Source organism: Cavia porcellus, unplaced genomic scaffold, assembly GCF_034190915.1.
Source record: "Cavia porcellus strain 051 isolate PalLab524CR breed Dunkin Hartley unplaced genomic scaffold, mCavPor4.1 scaffold_1, whole genome shotgun sequence".
NCBI classification, from domain to species: domain Eukaryota; kingdom Metazoa; phylum Chordata; class Mammalia; order Rodentia; family Caviidae; genus Cavia; species Cavia porcellus.
This window is the reverse complement of record NW_026947484.1, coordinates 135,247,771-135,269,308: the sequence shown is the minus strand read 5'-3', so window position 1 is coordinate 135,269,308 and position 21,538 is coordinate 135,247,771. Positions and strand designations below refer to the sequence as shown.

At 32.8% G+C, this 21,538-nt stretch overlaps 1 protein-coding gene across 11 annotated transcripts in view; it reads right to left on the bottom strand.

The window, feature by feature from the left end:
* Positions 1-21,538, bottom strand: part of Sycp1 (synaptonemal complex protein 1) — a 116,066-nt gene that overhangs the window by 84,489 nt on the left and 10,039 nt on the right. For 9 of the 11 annotated variants that reach the window (XM_063255909.1, XM_063255918.1, XM_063255922.1 and 6 more), the window contains 8 exons: positions 10,725-10,783; positions 9,381-9,450; positions 8,772-8,845; positions 7,253-7,348; positions 4,523-4,631; positions 2,125-2,219; positions 1,459-1,643; positions 247-314 (listed from right to left, as the gene is read on the bottom strand). In XM_063255909.1, the coding sequence (XP_063111979.1) occupies positions 247-314; positions 1,459-1,643; positions 2,125-2,219; positions 4,523-4,631; positions 7,253-7,348; positions 8,772-8,845; positions 9,381-9,450; positions 10,725-10,783 (756 nt within the window). The remainder of the gene's footprint in view (positions 1-246; positions 315-1,458; positions 1,644-2,124; positions 2,220-4,522; positions 4,632-7,252; positions 7,349-8,771; positions 8,846-9,380; positions 9,451-10,724; positions 10,784-21,538) is intronic. The other 2 variants (XM_063255927.1, XM_063255948.1) reach the window with 1 other exon arrangement.

Sequence of the window (21,538 nt, the reverse complement as noted above, 5' to 3'; positions counted from 1 at the left end):
TCCTATTATGAGTAGCTACCACCCCAACAAGATTAAGCAATGAAATTTTAAAATTTACTTAAAATATAGCACACATTTCTCACTAAGAATTACTAAGGATACAAACACCTCTTAGGTTCCCTAAACCTCTCAGTATCTAATAAATACATAGTAAAACTGAAGTATTTAAAATTTAAATTTTCTTTACCAACTATCTTTTATAATTAGCCAATAGTATCAAAGTATACAGCATTGTCTAAATCTTACCCAGCTCACTTGATTTCTTCTGAAGCTCCATGGTTAGTGTTTTCAACTGATCTTCATTTTTTTCCAATCTTGTAAAATATGTTATTTTACAATGTAAAACATTCTTTTGGTCAGAATTTATCTACCATAAAAACTAAAACTCGTACAATTCATCAATTGTTATATCATAGCAAAAACATTTGCTCAACTACAGTATTAAATATATTGAGTACTTACTTTGTATATAGTATAATATTTTGGAATAAGATAACACTATTACAAATCATAATTTTATATTAACTATATCTAAATAAAACCTTAAGGCTTACTGGTAATAATTTATCTTTACTGATAAATTAGCACATCCTAGAATTTCGAAAAATACGTATGTAACTATTACTAAATTCTACCTAAGAACACCACATGTATGACAATTAAGTATCATTTTCTTAACTCCTCTGACTCTGTTTCTTCAAATTATCACACTGAAGTACTGGATCAGATGAATCTAACTCATAATTTTAAAATTTGTCTGCATATTTATTCTTCAATAAAGAACTCAGTTTATTCTTCAATAAAGAATACGTATGATTAATGCAGCTACAAAAGCTGGCTTTTCCTCCTTCTTCATGCACAAAAAATGGATAAGAAATACTGGTAGAACTAGACCCTGATTTGAAAAACTACTTTTCTCTTTTACCCTACTAAAATTAACCCCAAAGTAAGTACCTCAGCTTCACAACAGTTTAATATATATCTCCTTAAAATAGTCATTAATAACAAAATCAGCTTCTAATGCTCAACTTCTAGACAGCTATTTCAATGAAATGCATATATGTTATACATAATCAACCATGGCCATTAATTTAATAAGCATAGAGTAATATCTACTGTTTTCCAGAATAGTTGCTAAATTTATAAATCAGAAAACAGGTTGCATATCCTAGTAAAATAAATTCCCATCCTAGAAATTACGCCTATAAAGGTAATAGTTTCAATAAACATATATCATATCACTACATCAGTCAAGCTACAGATCATAGCATGTATGGGAACTGTTCTAGAGAATACCTGCTTCTTTATGCTGTTATTTTCCTATAATATCTGCCTACCCAATACAAAGTTCTGAAATGTATTTCAGAAGTAGAAACTATATACATAAAAAAGAGCAATGAATAAAAATAGTAATGAATATTAGAAATTTTTTATTTTCTTAAATAAAAAATATTTTACCTTTGTTGTTCTGTTCTTAATAATTCTTCCAAGTTGCAGATAGTAGTTTTAAATTCAGTAACCACAAATGAATGAGCAATTTTAGCTTTATTCAGTTCTTCCACTTGAGCTTCTTTTTCTTCAGTAAGTTGACATGCTGCTTTTGTTGCTTTCTGAAAATCTTCTTCTAAAACCCTCTGAGTACTCTAAATGAAATAAGAACAAAAGCAATGACCCAAAGGCCTTAAGAAAACAGATCATTCGCTCCATAAACTAGTGCTCCCACCTGCCCTCCACTTTGCCCCATCCACCATCCCGCTTAGTCACCCAGGAATACCAACGCACTACCTTATCTCAATTTACCTTTATCAAAATCTCATGTATAGTTTCAATTCCTCCTTGAAATTTTCCCATACAACCCAGCCCAAAGAGTTCTTTTAATTCTTAGAACTGTTTTTAGTAATTAACTAGCCTGAATCACTCTGCTGGTACCTAAGTTGTTCTTGTGTTTTAAAAAATTATACTTTTGATGTGCTTTTATCAAATATCTCTAATATAAGCATTTTGTACACTGAGACTGTATCTTCTGTAGTTGAATCTATGGGTCTTGCACATGGTCGTAGTATTCACTAAATTTGTTGACTGATTTCGTGACTTATTACACACTAGTCAATTTTTAAATCATACCACACTTATTTGCAAGGACATTTTAATATCTTCTAGTTCAGATGCCAAAAGATTCTTCTTCTCATTTGATTCTTTTAAGTTTTCATCCTGTAATTCTAAAACAGAAAGTTCAATATATGTGGTACTTAATAGAAAATACATACCAAAAGAAATTGCTATTTGTAACAACTACTCTTTTTCCATTGTACAACAGTCCAAAACAAGAGAGAATTATGCAAATATTAACACATTAAATATTGGTGACCATAAAACTTTGTGGGGGAAAAATGTTCATATATCTTGTTTATTCCATTTAATGTAGATTTTCCCTTTCCACCTGCTTGCACTGCATCAGCTTGGGAAAATAAAGAGGATAATGGAAAATGGCCAACTATTTGGGAACAGAGATTTTCTATCTAGCCAACAGTTTGACTTAAATTCAGAAAAACACTAGAAACTGAACAAGCTAATTTCATTAGAAAATACTAAATCATTTGTTTGATAAGTTGGTTTAATCAAAATTTAAAACTATTCAACAAGTAGAAAATAAATATTTTGGAAACCAGACAACAAACACTAAAACATATATACTGGTACCATATCATTAATAGAAGACATTAAAATGAATGTAGATTTCATCAATGACTGATGATGCTGAATATTTTCTATACCATTTTATCATTTGTGTATTTTATTTTGAAGAAAGTCTTTTTAGGTTCTTTGCCACCATCAAACTTACTCTTTTCAAGATTATTACCTTCCAAGAACTCAAAGATGAGCATTTAAACTATTTATATATATATATAACTAAAATAGAATCAAAAAAGCATATAAGAAAAATCAAATTAGGCACACAGATTAACAAACTATTCCTTCTATGTATTTGTCCATCTGTTGCCTCTAATTAATAATGTGACCTATTACACACTAGTCAATTTTTAAATCATACCACTTTTTTTGCAAAATTTTAATATCTTCTAGCTCTGATGCTTCTCATTTGATTCTTTTAAGTCTTGTGAATAGTGGAGGAAAAGAAAAGAAAGAGAAGGGCAAGGCCAACCTGGAAATACATAAACAAAAACATCCTTTATGGATGAAGATCAATAAGCAAATTTTCAGACATGATCTAAGAGTTTACAGTATCATTAAAAGAGATTCTTCTTTGAAGTAGAAAAGTAAAAATTTAAATTACAAACAAAGAAAAAGAAAAGAGCAGGAAGACTATATAGGTAAAACCATATAAACATTACCTGACTAAAGTAATAATAAAAAGGTTCAGTCTACAGAATGAAAATAGGAGAAAATGGGAAATGGAACTAATTCTCTAATATGCTTGAATAGCCAAAGAAGGTAAATATACTAATTAGGTTTACACTTTGAAAAGTAATTGATCCAACTGCTAACAAAAACAGAAACACAAAAACTTTCAAGTAGTCAAGGGAAAATTCAAGTAATAAAAAAATAATGAAACTAGTAGTTATGGGCCAGGAAGATGATCAAGAAATCAGCCTGCCCTTCCTGTGAGCCAGCAGGCATGTGGGCTGGGAGCCAAAAGACCCACCCCGATTCAGGGAAAGAGAATTACAGGCAAGATTCAGGGAAAGAGAATTATAGGCAAATCTCTCTAATGAACATTGATGCAAAAATCCTCAATAAAAGATACTGGCAGATTGCAACAAATCATCAAAAATATTGTACACCATGATCAAGTGGAATTTCACCACAGGATGGTTCAATATACATAAATCCATAAATGTAATACACTGTATTAACAGAGCCAAAGACAAAAGCATATGATCACCTCAACAGATGCAGAAAAAGCTCTTGACAAGTTCAGCAGCCATACATAAAAACTCTGCAGAAAACTGGATTCATTAATTTATAAAATATTTGTACTGCACTTCCTAGGCTTCAGGTACTGTTCTAGGGACTTAAAATGCATCAGTAAACAAAAAAGACATACATTTCTGTTTTTCTGAAGCATGCTGTTGAAACTTAAAGAAGGCTAAAGGTGTGGAAATTTTTTAAAAGATGAGCATACAAAGAATGATCAAAAATATAAGTGAGTGTAAATTTTTTAAATGTGTATTAATCATTATACACTCAAAATACGCCCCTCTTCCTTCAAACACATATTCCACTGTTCCTATCACTTTTTAAAGAACTTCTGGAAGTCCTCTTTCATATCTTTTTCATATCTTTTTTCATATCTTTCATATCTTTTTAAAATATAAATATTCATATATTTTTCAATGACTTCTAAAATGCTCCCCTAGTGATTTGATTATGTCCTCTTCAACCAATCCAATCTAGGCTGAGGATTACTAGCAAGTATTACAACAAACTTACAATGAAAGCCAAAATTTAGAGCATAACAAGAAAAAGACATGACATTACATTTTCTTATATAAATTCTTACTTGTCTTTTCCTCTAAGTGATTAACTTTATCTCTGGATTCTTCTAGCAGAAATATTAACTCCTTCATTTTATTTTCTTTCTCAGTACTTTGGATCAACAGTAGTGATACCTAAAATAAAGTTTTTTTAAAGCACAGATATAAAAAGTTAAATATGGCACCTTAGCACTTATCAACTACTATTAGTTTACATGCTTTTCAGATAGCTATTCTTGGCATTTAACACATGATTATATAATAATCATGTATTATGTGTTACATAATAATCAGGCATTAAATGAATGAACAAGCTAGTATTATATATCCAATATTACACTAGGTCTTTCAAGTTATTGCTGAGAAGATTACATAATGAGGTTTATTCATTCAATAAAAGTTGCTGAGCACCAAAAACCATAAGTTTTGGGTATACAAAGATGAGGGAATTTACCTTCAAGAAACTCTGCACTTAGACTGGAAGGCACACAACTACACCAGAAAAGTATTAGTAGCAGGACAAAAATGTCACAGGAAACAGAAAAGGAACCTAAATCAGTCTTGGGAGAATAAATAATTCATTCTCAAAAGACTAAATTGAATCTTGATATAGAAAAATTAATCAGGAAAACATGAGGAAATAAACATAGGTTGACATAAGAACACAAAAGACTGCTGCTATAAACATAAGGTTTTTTTCTAACTCGTTCAAATGATATCTAGAAGTAGAATAACTTAAGTGTAATTTCTAACTTTAGTTTTTTTGAAAAAAATATTCATACTGATATTCATAGTGGTTAAAATAATTTACATTCCCACCAACAATGTAAAAGTGTTCTTTTTTTTTTTTACCCTGTAATTTATGAGCACTTATTATTCAATTTTTTGATGATTTTTAAGCCATTTTTTCTGGAGCAAGATGAAATTTCAATCTTGTGAGACCATAATATTAAGCGAAATAAATCAGGTTCAGGAACTTAAATTTCACAAGTGAAAAACCTAAAATATAAATCAAGAGCAAAATAAAAGATAGATAATAGAAAGCAGGAAGATAGGTGTTTTTCAAATTGGAGGAAGATCAAGAGAGGGTAGGGAGGCAAGGGAAAGGAGACAAAAAAGAATTGAGATATGCTACGTCCATGCACCAATTCTGCACAAAGAAAGTAATCACTATGTAATGTAAACATGTGCTGATAAAAAATAGACTTTAAAAAGTTCCATGAAATTTAACGATTTTAGCCTGCAATATTTACTACCAGCCCACTAAAAATGTTAATAGTACATTCATCAGTCCTTTATTTGCTATTGAAAAGTTATACCCCTTTGAACAAAAGCTATTTTACTATGAAAAAAAACACAAAAGACTGAGAAATCATATTTTATTCAGTTATTTAAAGTAACTCTGATGGCTAGAGTATATAATTCAGGTGAAGAAAAGGTGGAAGTTAAACTTTCAAAGATAGGCTGAAGATTACTATATTCAACATGACAAAAAGGCCTTTTCTCCCATTTTCATCTCCAAATTACCCAAAAATCAACCAGAAAACAACAGAGACTTACTTCATTTTGATGAAGCCAATAAACTCCTAACATCCAAATTGTAATATAAAAAGAAAGCAACTGAAAGGAATGAAGAATGGCTTAGGATACTAATGCCAAACTTAAGAGCCTGTACAACAAGAAGATAACCCACCATGAAGTGTTTCATAAATTAAAGACAACAAATACTGTCTAGGGTATAAAACAAGAGAATAAGTACAAACTGAATTCTGTAAATAGTAGCAAAAATTCCATAGGGTCACCCAACCTCTCATCCTGGATACTACCACCTGATAGCCAATGCAGAGAAAGAACTAACCCCAGTTTATCATTGGAAGAGACACAGGTATACTGAGTAAGAGACACATGAGGAGAGTGGTTCAGTGGTAGGGCCTGTGCCTAGTATATGCAAGGCCCTAGGTTCAGTCCCCAATTATGAAAAAAAATATAGGAATATGCATATTCCAAGTACAGAGAGAGGTAAAGAAAAAAAGAATATCATTTGAAGTCAATCCACAAAGTGGGTGAGACTCAGCTTGCCCTTTCTGACTCACCACACTCCATTCTATAATACATCAGCCAAGTCTATTCCCAGACAGGAATTTCAAGAAGCCAAGGAAAAAGGGGGGGGGGGGTTGGTCTATGATCAAATTTCACAGAAATCCAGTAATCTGTAAATTCTGTTCATGCACCAAGAATTCTCAACAAGCTTTTGTGGCACAATACTATTTTTGTATGCTTTATAATAAACAATTTTAAGTTTAAAAAGACTTCTTTTGGAATTGTGGCTTAAAATTAAAATACAAAAACATTGTTAACTTTTTCAAAAGATCCAAGTAAAAAGTACACACAGAAATATCATTTAATCAAAATTTAAAGCTCTAAAATGTAAATTAAAACAACCCTAAGATTCCATCTTACTCTGGAAAGAACTGGAATAATTAGGAAATCAAAAACTAACAAGTTGGCTAAGCTGTGGTGGAAAATGAACCCTCCTGCATTGTTGGTGGGAATGTAAATGGTACAGCCATTATAATAATCAGTATGGAGATTTCTCAAAAAAACTAAAATTAGAAATTCCACTGACCCAGCTATCCCTCATGTAGGTATCATCCCCAAAGAGCTTAAGTCATCATATTACAGCAATACTTGCATACCAAGTATTATAGCAGCACAATTCATAACAGCTAAATACTGGAAGCAGCTTGTATACTCACTAATAGACAATTAGATAAAGAAAATGTGGTTTCTGTATATAATGGAATACTATAAAGCGCAACATATTTGAGACATTCGTAGGAAAATGGATGTACCTGGAAAATATAATATTGAGTGAAATAAACCAGATGCACAAGCTTAAATAGCATATGAGGCAAAGTACAAATAAACAAAATGACAAAAGATGGATGGAAAGGGGACAGATGTCTTACAATAGGGAAGTAATCCAAGGGAACAAGGGCACGGGTGAGAAGGAGGGGAAGGGGAAATTACAAGAATGAACATATGCCATGCACAGGAACCTACTAACCCCAAACACTGTATGCCATACATAAGCTAAGACAAATAATATCAACAAGTATGAAAAAGGAGATAGGAGAACTGGAGGGGCAGGAAGGGTATAAAAAAAAAGAAACAGGTTATAATATGTATACAACTCCAAATATGAATGTAAACTGCATGAATTGCAAACATATACTAATAAAAGATAACTATTTTAAAACTCTATCTTTTCCATACTTTCCATTTTTTTAATTACTGTACATATCTTTAACTGTGATTATTAAGATATCTTCTGGCAAATGGAGAAAAACTGTAACAATAGTGGGAAATAGAAGAGGATTCCTAATATATCGCTTTTTACTGTGGAAACTGTAAAAAGCGACAAAGTTGCCGTAGTAATAATTTGAAACTAACATTCCATTATTTTTTTTCTACTAGAAATCAAATCCTAGGTCACTTTATGACTGAGCTATAGTCCCTCTTTCCATTTATCATTTTATTTTGAGACAGGTTATTACTAAATTTCCTGAGTGGAATTTGAATTTTCAATGCTCCTGCCTCAAACTCCCAGAGTGCTGCATCAGGCTGAAATTGCCATTCCTACAAATGTCAAAGGATACAAATAGTCACTTTCAAGATTTCCATTATGTGATATTTAAAAATAAAGAAATATTTCAATTTTCTTTCTTTGGTATGTCATAGTATATTTCAACACAAACTACAAAATATAGGTTGACGGTCATTGATTACATTGTATTAGATTTGTCTAAACAAAATTTCTCATAAAATATAATCATTTTTACAGCAATGAAAACAGACATAAATACTGTGTCATTGATTAAAAACCAAGCATTCATTGTATATATCTGAGTCACTGAAAATTAATTTGGACATGAAACTGCTGAATATTTGGATGCAATATTAAAATTATTTCAGAAACATGTCATGCAGTCAACAAATACAAGCTTCTTTTGAAATTATAAGTACTTAGGAATTAGAAAAAAAGAATACAATATCACATAACTCATAATAGGAGAATTTCAATGTATACACTATAAAAACCTTTATAAGTTTAGGTAGTAGATAGACTAACTATCCTCCACTGATCACTGCCCAATGTGTACATGAATCAAAATATCATGCTGTACCTCATAAATACATACAAATTTGTGATCAAAAACTTTTAAAAGTTAACTAATATTTAAAGAAAATATAAATAGCTGTTTTTAAAAAAACCTGATTTTCCTTGTCATTTACTTCTTTCTTGTATTCTTCTTCAAGGTGCTGTATTTTTTCACAATCTTCCTTTACTTCAAAAATAAAAAATATATCATGTCTTAACATGTTAATTGTATAGTTTTTTAATACAAACAAAATTATTTCATTACCTCATTTATCTCAACACTATAACTGTTATTTTCCTAATTTTCCTAATTCTGTTTAGTGAAATTTAGTAATTTCAAAGTTATTACTTAAAATTCTACATTCAGCACACACATAAAATTTCATTCTTTGCAGCACATTAATCTACAATAAAATGTTAGAGATATATATAATTATCTTAACACATATATTTTACAAGGAAATATAAAAACCAAGTTATACATTTAAAAAATTAAGTATGAACCATAAGTTTCACGGCATGAAAAATGTAGATCTAAAGCCAAAAGTTATTTTTAATATATATTAATTCCCAGCTATATTTCACAAGATTTAGAAAGATTTAAGAAACAAACAGAATTGGAAATAATTGAGGCATCTAACTGAAGGGATAAAAACATTAACAGAATCTAATAAAAATTAAAATCCCAAAAGAGTAATATAAAAATTAAATGAGATTCCTACACTTAAAATGCATTTCCAGTCTGGAATTCTCAGCTTGCACACGAAGTTCCTCAAAAGCTACTATCATTTTCTGGAATACAAAGTTTAAGAATCATTCTTAGGTTTCTTGTAATTTGTTAAAAATTGTTGAACATTTAATTTGTCTTCAAAGCATAACACAAAGTATGTTACAAAAGAGAACATACGATTTTCACTCAAATATTTATGAAATTTTACAATCTATATCTAAGAAAATGGCATTACTAGATTAAGTACCTTTCTTCAAAACTTGAAAATATTAACATGTAATCACTAGATACACATGAAAATCATACAACCATGAATAATGAAAACTCTATAATTTCAAACAAGTGATTTAGTAAAACTGTATTAAGAATGCCTATAACATTAGTTTCCTAGATATGAAAGGTACTATAATCATTTTATATAAAGCATTAGTAAAATAATTGCTGGTATTTTGTGTATTCACTTAACACAATAAAATACAATATGTAATTTTTCATTTATTTGCACTGACTTAAATTTTCTCTTTCTTACTACTAAAGTAATGTTTCCCTCTATAAGAATCCAAAAGTCTGCTTTCATTTATTTGATGGCATGTGTTCACTCAAAATTCAATAAATCCTGCTTTGTAAAATCAGATTCATTCACGTATTCACTCTTTATACATTTACTGAGTATTGCCTATGTATCAGCAACTATTTTAGGCACTTAAGATATAAAACAAAGTCTCTAACCTGTTGAAACTTTTATATTACAGATCAAGAACACACAAGTTTGTGTCCACACATAATCATGCACAAACAAGACGTATATGTATTAAATAAATGTCATGTAGTTTTAAATGCTCTTCAAAAAAGTTAAATGAGATGAAGATAAACAATAATTGAATAAAGACATTTAAATTAATAGTAAGATAGGAAACTAAAAAACATGATAAAGTTTATAAGTTTATAAGAGAAATATGAAAAGGAAAAGTGACTACAGCAGAAGAGCAGAGGGGTGAATAATACATGAGATAACAAAGGGAAGCAGGAGCCAAACACAGATTAATGCTTTATATGTTTTCAAATTAATGTAATATAATACTATAACACAAGCAGTTAGGTCACAATATGCTGATCTCTGACACAGTAAATATTTGACAAATTAGTGTTGCTGACATGTAAAGTAACTAATCAGCAAAATATTAATACTCATAATGTAAAACTGAATTTTATTGATTCATATATCAACAAAAAGTAATAATCTTTTTAGGAAGAACAGTTGTCTACATCTTTGTATTCATCAGCCTACTTTACGAATTCCTTGATTTAAAATATTCAGATATTCACTAATACTTACCTCTACGCTATTATTTAGATCCATGTGAACTTGTCTGGTTTCTTCCCGTTCATATTCATCTATTCAAAATGAATTTTTTAAAAAAATTATGAGTCCAACAAAACAATACTCAAAATATGTCAGAAAAAAAAACAAGGATTTTAAATTCTATGTTAATGAAGGCACCTATATATAATTCAGTTCTAAGTCTTTTGAAATAGTATCAAAAGCTATTTTGGTCCAATCTTCTATCATAAGTGATAGGGTCCTGCCCCGGATTTGCTCAGTCATCATGGTGGCAGTGCAATGCTAACTCATCATGGTGCTTAGCTCCTTCTTCCCAGAAGCCCCATGGCTTTTTCCTCCCAAAAGTCTTTGCCAAAGCTCATGTGTGTAAAGATTCACCCAATCCCCTGCACTCTCATAAAATAAATTAGCTTACTTCAGTCCCCAAAGCCCTTCCCCCATCAGAACATATGTAAGGCAGAACCTGCCCCTCATGTGCAGAGAGCCACCACAGCCTTCTCTATGATGACTCGTGTCCACATTAAACTCTTTATATCTAGTTGCCTCCTCTCTTTTAATATTCTGTGCTGTTCTAGATTGAATACAAAGTTTCAACTCAATCTGTAAATTGCTCAAAGGTTGTTACTCCATTCTAACAAGTACAAAGCTGAACAAAATTGAAAATTCTTAGATTCAAAAGAAAAATAAGATCATAAAAAAACTACTACAATTAAAATTAGAGCAAATCACAACTTATTAAGATAGAAATTCAGGAACAGAAAATACTGGGGTGAGAATTACAGCCAGTATAAGAAAACTTTGAACTGTGATGGACAAATACCTACAAATAATGTGAAAAATCTGAGAGATAAAAACTACTAGGGAGCCTAGTCATGAGGGTGTTGGCAATACTCATGAATTTTACCTCCTAAACTTATCATATTTTCACCATGACTGTCAGAACATTCTCTCACGCTCCAAAGGGAGGTGGGAAGGTAGTATTCTCAAATATGCCAAAATGTCCCATTCTTAATAGGGTTTTCCCTTAAGAGAAACTGTTTAACCAAAGCAAAATCAGCTAGTTCTTTTTTTTTTTCATCAGAGCCAAAACTGGAGAAGAAAATCCATTGTAACCATCTCTAATCTTCTATTTGAAAGATGAAAAATTTCCAATACCATCCCCTTTTAGCATTCCATTAGTAAAAAGAGAAGTATCAAATATCATCCCATACTAGCCATACTATCTCACTGAAAGAAGGAGATTACAAAGTATTTGTTAGGTTCAAAGTTCACAAGCAACAAATTGTTTAAAGACAGATCTAGCACATGCTTGTAATTCCAGCATTTGGGAGGCTGAGGCAGAAGGATTGCTAAGTGTTTGAGGTCAGTTTGACTTAAGGCCAGCCAAAACTACATAGCAAAACTAAAACTCAAAACAACACCAAAAAGAAAAAAGAAAACTTACAAACCACAAGAAGTAAAAGGCAAAAATGTATACAAAACAAGATTCAGATAAAACATAGAAGTTGAAATGATTAGACGAGGAATTCAAGAAACAACTTTGATTAATGTATGGGGTCTAGTGCAGTGGTAACAAATCTATGTCATATGTGCTACAGGCACATTGTTTATTATCATTAAAATCCCTAAAAGGTTTTCCATCACTGCTGTATGAGAAATAAAGTAGGTATCATGTAAGAACACAAAGGCAGGCACTGGAAGTGTATAACTCACAGTAGGGTGCTTGCTTATCATGCACATGGCCTCAGGTTCGATATGTAACTCCACAAAGAGAGTAAAGGGAAATTATGTAAGTCTATTAAGTTTAAAATTTAGAGTCTATTAATTTAGGGTTTAGAGTCAGAAATTCTAAGACAGAAGTTATAGATCAAAAACACACAAACAAGCTGGGCGTGTTGGCACATGCCTGTAATCCCAGCACTTGGGAGGCTGAGGTATGAGGACCACAGTGAGCTAACCTGCACCACATAAGCAAATTCGAGGCTAGCCTGCACTATACAGAAAGACTATGTCTCAAAAAAATTAACAAACAGGTCTTGACTCGACGGCCACTGCCATTAAAAGGTTTGCTTCCTGAGGGGGGCCAGCATGGGCAGAGAGAAACAATCAGATATGCCTCCACCTGCTGGCTGCTGCTGCAGCCAATGGGAGCAGGGACAGACAACCAGGTAAGCCCCATGCATCTGCAGGCCACCACTGGAGACCTTTGCTTCTTTCTGGCAGCCATCACCCACCCAGAGAATAAGACGAACATAGACAGCCCTGTGTGCCTGCTACCGTCACAGGAGTCTTGGTGTAGATACACAGGCTAAGAGACACAGTCCCAAGACCATGTACCCTTGGTCTTTGGGGAAGCTCCAGTGTAGCCTGAAGCTTCCAGACACAGGTCTGGAAGCCCACCCCATACCGTGCTCCCTGTAAACCTGGGGTCAAATGAACCCAAGTGCCTTTTCCTTCCCCTACACTGCAGAGGGGCTGCGAATGGAGGAGTGCATAGGGCCCCACAAGCAGCTTCTTGAGAGGAACCCAGGAGAATATCAAGACAAAGGAGCAAATGGCAATCTCAGACTCCCAGCCCATACAGAACAAGAATGGAAGATACCATCATAGAAGAATATGGAAGATATACACCATATAACCTCTGAGAGGATAACAACTGAAATAAAGAAACAACTTCATGAGAATATAAAAAGTTATCAAATCAGAAATATCTCAGGTAAAAGAAGAAATCACAAATATAATGAAAGAATTGCTCAGTATATCTAAAGAAGATAAAAAAGACAAGTATGAGAAAATGATAGAAACCTTGAATGAACAATATAGAAAGGAATTACAATGCATGAAATAGATTCAAAGAGACATCCCGGAAATTAAAAAGTCAATCAAAAGCTGGCAAAAATGCTTGAATGAGACTGAAGATAGACTTTCAAACTTTGAAGTCAGGATTGAAGCTAGAAATCAAGTAAAGAAAGATCTCTTAAAAATAACAAGGGACTGGGAAATAATTCAATAGCTACAAGATGACACAAAGAAACATAATGGAAGTGTGACAGGTATCACTAAAGAAGCAGAGGTCAACACAAATGGAATAAAAAGGCTATTTACAGAAGTAATAGCAGTAAACTTCCCAAATATGGGGAAAGGATCTGGCATGCAGATAAGTGAGGCATATAGAACTCCACCTAACCATTACCAAAGTAAACCTATACCCAGATGTGTAATAATCAAGATCCCAGAAATTTAGCACAAGAACAGAATATTAAAGACTGTTAAGAGAAAAGAAACAGATCACCTATAAAGGAACACCAATTAGTATCATGGCAGACTTCTCAATGCAAAACCATCACGACGACTTTGAAGTGTTTCAGATCCTGAAAGAAAATATCTTCCAACCCAGATTGATGTACCCTGTAATCTTTCAAAATTGATGGAAAAATAAGATAGTTCCATGATAAAGAACTACTGAAGGAATTCACAACCAACAAACCAAACCTACAGCAAGTGCTAAAGGATATTCTAGAGAGAGATAAAGATGATCATGGTTCCAGAAACAGCAGCAGAGAAGGATCATCAAACAGGACAGGAAATTGAAAGTGGACGGCCAACAGCAGAAGGTTAGCATGACAAAGACAAATCAATGTATGCTGGCTGTAACCATTAATGTAGATGGCCTCAATTCAACAATAAAAAGAAACACAGGGAGAGTGGATCAAGAAACAAGATCCACCAATATACTGTATACAAGAAACACATTTAAGCCCGGTGTGGTGGCACAAGCTTATAAGCACAGCCTCCCAGCACTTGGGAGGCTGAGGCAGGAGGATCATTTTGAGTTTAAAATCAGCCTGCATTATAAAGTGAGGTCAAGGCTTGCCTGAACTACATAATGAGACCCTGTCCCAAAAATACAAAAAAGAAATATATCTAACTTGAAAGGAAATTCATAGACTAAAAATCAAAGGAGAGAAAACAATTGTTCCATGTGACAGGAGACTAGAAAAAAAGCAAGGGTAGCTTGCCTATCAACCAAAGAAGGGATAAGAAAGACACGGTATTTTCATAGAATGGAAAGCCACCCAATTATAAAGTACAATAATCTCTAGGTTCTTGAATTGCATCCATTTGGATGCAATTCGAGATCATGTTCATGGGTGAAATGGTATGAACCCTAACATAAAAAACAAGGGTTAGTGTGATCCAAAAAGCACAACAGATATTATAAAAGTGATAGAGGAGGAAACACCTAGGAGAGGAAGGTGATAACCAATGCTAATTTTTTATTGTCTTAAATTCTTGTATTGTTCTCACAATTTTGTTAGGTTTGGTTTTGTTCTCGTTTTGTTGGATTTTACTGTCTGATGGTATGGGTAGCTATGCTGAACATAATGGGATGTATTATGGTAATCATGGTTGGTCTCCTATTATCTTTAAGTTCCACAATGCTTTCATTCTTCTAATTGGCTTCATTGTTTTGTTTGATTTTTATTATGTATAATGGTATGAATAGCTGTTTTGAAGACAATGAGACATTATGGTACCTATTGTTGCTTTCCTATCATCTTGAAGGTCCTATAGTGCTTTTATTCTTTTGTTTTGACTGGCTTTATTCTGCTGTGTTTTGCTTTTATCATGTGTGATAGTATGGATCTGTATTAAAAAAACAAGATATTATGGTAACCACTGTTCATTTCCTGTTATCTGGTTTTGAAGTTCTATAACACTTTATTCTTTTGTTTGGATTTGTTTTAGTGTTTTCTATTATTTTATTTCATTTTATGTGAAGGTATGGACAGCTATTTTGAAGAAAACAAGAGAATTCTGGTAGCCTTTGTTGATTCCCTATTGTCCTGTTTTGAGTCCCATAATCCTTTCATTCTTTGGTTTTGATTGGTTTGTTTTGTTTTGTTTTTTGGGGGTTTTTTTTGTCTTTTTCCTTTTTATGGGTACCAGGGATTGAACTTAACGACTGCCTGCTTGCAAGACAGGCACTTATGCCACTGAGCTAAATCCCCAGCACCTGGTTTTGATTGGTTTTATACTATTTCATTTTATTTGATTTTATTATGTGTGAAGGTATGGACAACTATTTCAAAGAAAACAAGAGACATTAATAGTAGCCACTGTTGATTTCCTGTTGTCTTGTTTTGAAGTCTTGTGTTGCTTACATTGTTCTGATTTGCTGTTTTGTTTTACTCTCTTTAAAATAAAAAAAATTTAAAAAAATAAAAAGCACGCATACAGACTAGACAATGTTATGGAAGTATTTCAGAGCTTGGAGATGAATACTTCCAGAATGAAAATCAAAACCAAAGAGACCAAAAAACTAGAGAATATCCATGAACTGCAAGACAGCTGCAAGAAATGTAACACATGTACAAATGGGAATACCCAAAAGAAAAGGAATAAAAGGAATATTTCAAACAATAAAGACAGAATTTCCCCAAATTAATGTCAGAATCTTCTAAGAAACTCAGAAAACGTTAACAGGATAAATGCCATAAAGGAAAAAAAAACACTCTAAATACATAACTTCAAGCTATAGAAAACCAAAGAAAAAAAAGAGAGGAAAAAGAATGCAGTACACTACTTATAGAGAAATAAAGATAAGAAGTATATCTGACTTTCCTCAGAAACATGCAAGAAGAATGAAGTAATTTTAGAAGTAAAAATAAAAACCAAAATCCAAAATTCTGCACCTTGCAAAATATCCTTCAAAAATGAAAAGTATTTTCTCTGCTAAAGTTGAGACAATTTCTTTCCCATAGACTTCCAAGAAATGTTAAAGTTCTTCAGAGAGAAAAAACAATGATATAGGTAAGAAATTCAGATCAACCTGAAGATAAAGCATCAGAGAAGGAATAAGTGAAGGTAACATTTAAAATTTTGCTTATATTAACTAATCTAGCCTATTTGCTTTTTAGTGTTATATTTGCTTTTTGTGTAATTTTTAACACAAAAACAGATTACATATTCACATATATATATACATATATGCTTTGTATCAATGACAGCATTGATACAAAAGATGAAAGGAAATTTTTAAGACTATTTTGTTATTATAAAGGGCTTGAATTATTAAAGCAGTATTATTTTGAATGCACACTTGGGTTAGCTGTAAATCTACATATTATCAAACTCCCAAGAAACCACTATAAAAAGTATATGCTGCAAACACATACTAATTAAAAACTGAAAAAAGTTTTAAAGCAGTATAACAAAATAAAAGAAAATAAAGTCACACAAAATGCTCAATTAAAACTACAAGTAGGCCAGGCATGATATTGCACAAGAAATCCTACATTGTCACTCTCAGACCACAATGAAGTTAAACTATAAATTAGTAACAGAAAGCTATCTTTAAAACACAAAATACTTAGGGATTAATCAACACACTTCTAAGTAACAGATGCATCAAGGGAAAAATTTCAGGAGAAATTTTAAAGTATTTTGAACTAAATGAAATAAATATACTGAGTTAAATGAAAATACAATCTATTAAAATGTGTGTGACATACCAGATGTCTATACTCCCAGCTATTCAAGAGGCTGAGGCAAAAGGATCACAAGACAAAAGCCATTCTGGTCACCTTAGTGAGATTCTCTTTCAACATAAAACTTTTAAAATGGACTGGGTATGTGGCTCAGTGCTCCCTGGGCTCAATACTATAATCAAAAAAAAGTGTGAGATAATAGCCAGGAATGATGGCACATGCCTATACTCCTAGCAGTCGGGAGATTGAGGCAGGATTTCACTGTGAGTTTGAGAGCATCCTGGACTACATAGTGAGTAGTAAGTTCTAGGCCAGGCTAAAGGGGAAAAAAAAGGTGTAGGATATAACAAAAACAGAGGAAACTTTATATTATTGAATGCATGTATTTGAAAAAAGTAAAGACCTAAAATCAATCATCTAAGTTTCAACCTTAGGAAACTAGAAAAATAATAATATGAAACAGAAGAAAAACATAATAGTAAAAATCAGAGCCAAATATCAAAGAAACTGCAAAAGGTCAAAACACAAAATCAATGAAATCAGGAGCTAGGGACATAGCTCAGTCGTACTATCAAACACAAGGTCACTAGTTTGATTCTTGGCACCAAAAATAAATAAATAAATAATGAAACCAGAAGCTAGTTTTTTAAAATTATTAGTACAATCATGAAGCCTCTGGCCACACTGAGAAAAAGAAAACTCAAAATATTAATACAGAAATGAAAGACGAGACCATCACTATATATTCCTTGGACATTAGAATGATAATAATCAGGCACAGTGAAACATGCCTGTAATCCCAGCACTCAGGAGGCTGGGGCGAGAGGATCATCACAAGTTCAAGGACAGCCTAGACTACTTAGAAAGGCCTTGTCTCAGAAAAATAATAAAAAAAGAATATGAACAACTCTATGCTCAGAAATCTAATAATATAGATGAAATTAGCTAATTGTTAAAAGACACAATTACAAAAAAATACACATACATACTTACATATGTGTCTAAATCTTAATAATTTCATCCCAAAACAAAAAGCACAAAGTTTGATGGGTTCATTCTTGGATTCTACCAATGATTGAGAAATTATGCCAATACTCAACAATCTCTTTCATAAAATGGATTAAAGAGAATATGACCTAACACCCTATAATGCAACACCACCCTAATAACAAAACCATACATAGAAATTACAAGAAAACTAGATGCAAAAATCATCAGCAAAATATTAGCAAATCAAATCGAACAATGTATAAATAGAACCAATTCCCACTATTTTTTTTTAATTATGTGGTTTCTATCGCTTTTTTGGGAGGAGGGTTGCCTTTTAAAATAAGAAAACCAACCAACCAATGGCACTAAAGCAGAAAAAAAAAACATTTGCTTCCAGACAGGAGCACCACTCCTACCTTTCAGGGTACCTCTTTTCAGCCTTTAATTAGCCTTTGTTCTCTTTTAAGTTTGTTTCCACTCCCCCCCCCACATAACCTCTTGTCCCTTCCTCCACTGTATGTGAAGAAGGTGGAATTCAGTGTGATTTCTTGGCCAATCACGCACCTCTGTTTTAGTTATATGCAAACTGATATGAAAATCAGTGTAACTTTCTGTCCAATAACTAATGGCAAAAGCTCTGTTCTTGTACCTCCTACTTGGTTGTAAATCTTATAAAAACCTTGCTCCCTGAGAGTTAGTGCTTGGCTCTTTGGTGAGGGATACCAGCCAAGCCCTCCAGCATGAATAAAGCTGTACATCTACCTCCAAAACCCAGGATGCCACTCAGTTTGTCGGTCTCAGTCTGCTGTAACACTTATTGGGAGCTGTGAACACTTATTTATGAGCTGTAACACTACTACAACAGCACAATCTGTAATTCCATCTACTTCAGTAGGCTGAGGTAGGATTATGAGTTCAAGAAAAAACAAAATTTTTAAAAGGGTAGGGATATATGTCAGTACTTTCTGGGATTCAATCCCGAAGAACTGACCAAAAAATAAAGCATACATCACAACCACAGTAGGATTTATCCCAGACATTTAAAGCTGGTTCAGTTTTTTAGATTATTATATGCCATCATATCACAGGCTAAAAAAAACTACATGGTCATACCAAGAGATGCAAAAAAAAAAAAATTCCAGCATCTTTGGGTGGACTTTTTGTTTTTGTTTTTGGTACTGGGGACCAAACTCATGGTCTTGCACTTCCCAGGCAGGCACTTGCGCCACTGAGTTAAATCCCAGTCTTGTGATATGAAACAACTCCTAAAACTAAAAAGCAATTACAACTCCTAAAACAAAGAGCAAGATACAAAGCACAATTTCTTTCCTACATGGCAGTAGTAATGTAAGGAGAAAGATAGACTTGCTCTGGGTTCAAGCCTCAGCATCACAAAGTAACAGTAATAATAATAAAAGCAGTAACAGGACTTTAACACCAGACTTTCATCAGGGGACAACGGTATACAAAAAAGAAAAAAAAATATCAAGACACACATGACTCAAACTGTATTACATACTAAATAAATGTAACAGAGATTTATAGAACATTTCTTGGTAGAACAGACAAAGGCATTCCCATTCATAATAACTATGAAAAATAAAATTCCTAGGAATAAATTTAACCAAAAAAGTAAAAGATCTCTGCCATTAAAATTATAAAATCACTGATTAAAGTGAAGGACATATAAAAAGTGGAAAGACATCCTATACTCATTGACTGGAAGAATAACTACTGTTAAAATATCCATACTACTTGTCTTTCTTTTCTCATCACTGCGACACAATGCCTGACACACATAACTTAAAGGAGAAAAGGCTTATTTTGGCTCACAGTTTTAGTCCCCAATCAGCTGGTTCCAAAAAAGGGCAGCATGGCAGAGAGGGCTTGCTTATTATGCATGGCAGTCAGAAAGCAGAGAGAGAGCAAGGGAGGAGCAGCCAAGAGACAGATCCAGGTTATACCTCCAGTAAGCCATCTCCTCTAACACAGGCTTCACCTCCCAAATCACATTTAGTTGTAAACTTATCAGCTGACTAATCCACTGATAAGTGTAACAACTCCATGATACAATTACTTCCCAAAAGCCCTACATTTGAGTACATGAGGCTCTGGGAGGACATTTACATATAAACAGAAAAAAAAATTCTAAAATGGAACCACAAAGTAGCCTGTATATCCAAAGCTGTCTAGAGCAAAAAGAACAAATCAGGCCAGAAGATGAAGAAAAGGTACCCTGTGAGGCAAAAAATGATTGGAGCAACCCACCTGGAGAAAGCTGAATAAGGGGAATGCCTAATTCTGTGCAGTTCTTGCATTCCCCAAATCTCATGGGGAAAAGGGAAGAAGATATACACTTCCTGGACACACTGAAAACAACACAGCAAAGGGTATGAAAATTCCAGCTAATTCCTAAATAGAACCAGTACTGCAAGCAAAAGATTTCAAAGTTAAACAGACACTGAACTTTATATACAAAAGGCAAGAGCTAAATTGACTGCCTGCTAAAAAAATAAAAATCTTCCACATGGATTTTAATAGGGTCCAGGATCTCACAATGTAATTGCTTTTCATTCAAAAAAGTAGAAAAATGTAGCTATACTGTCTCAAATTCTTACCTATGAAATAATAAAAGATAAAATACAAGATTAAATATGCAATAAAGCTAGAATCTGTGGAACAACAAGCCACAGAAATACATCCTGAGGTATTCCAATTATTAGACACAAATTACAATATAACTATGTTAACAGCTTAAAACATTTAAGCAAAAAAATTTAAATTCTATGTAATAATACTATAGAATTTTAAACAACCAGCTAAAACTTAACCAGAAAATATGATACAAAAATTAAATCATCAACTGATGAATTTTAGGATAGGAATCAGCTAAATAGAGAATTACTGAGATGAAAGAAAAGTTAAAAGAAAGTATTCTGAATAGAGCATGCGAAGACAAAAAGATGAAAACTACATAGAGAACAAGAAATACTGAAGATACAGAATAGCCTCATTATTGTCACTTAAAAGTATTAAACAGGGGCTGATGATTTAGCTCAGAGGCATAAGCACCTGTCTGGGAAGTGCAAGGTCTTGAGTTCAATTTTCTGGTGCCAAAAAAAAAAAAAAAAAATGAACAGGGCTGGGAATAAAGCTCAGCGACATAAACACCTGGCAAGTGAAGGGTCCTAAATTCAATACCTGACACCAAAAAAAAAAAAAAACTATACACACACACACACACACACACACACACACCCTGTAGATCTGCAATATTTCCTCTGCCTGAAATCTATCCCCAGATAGCTACATGGTTCATTCTGTCAG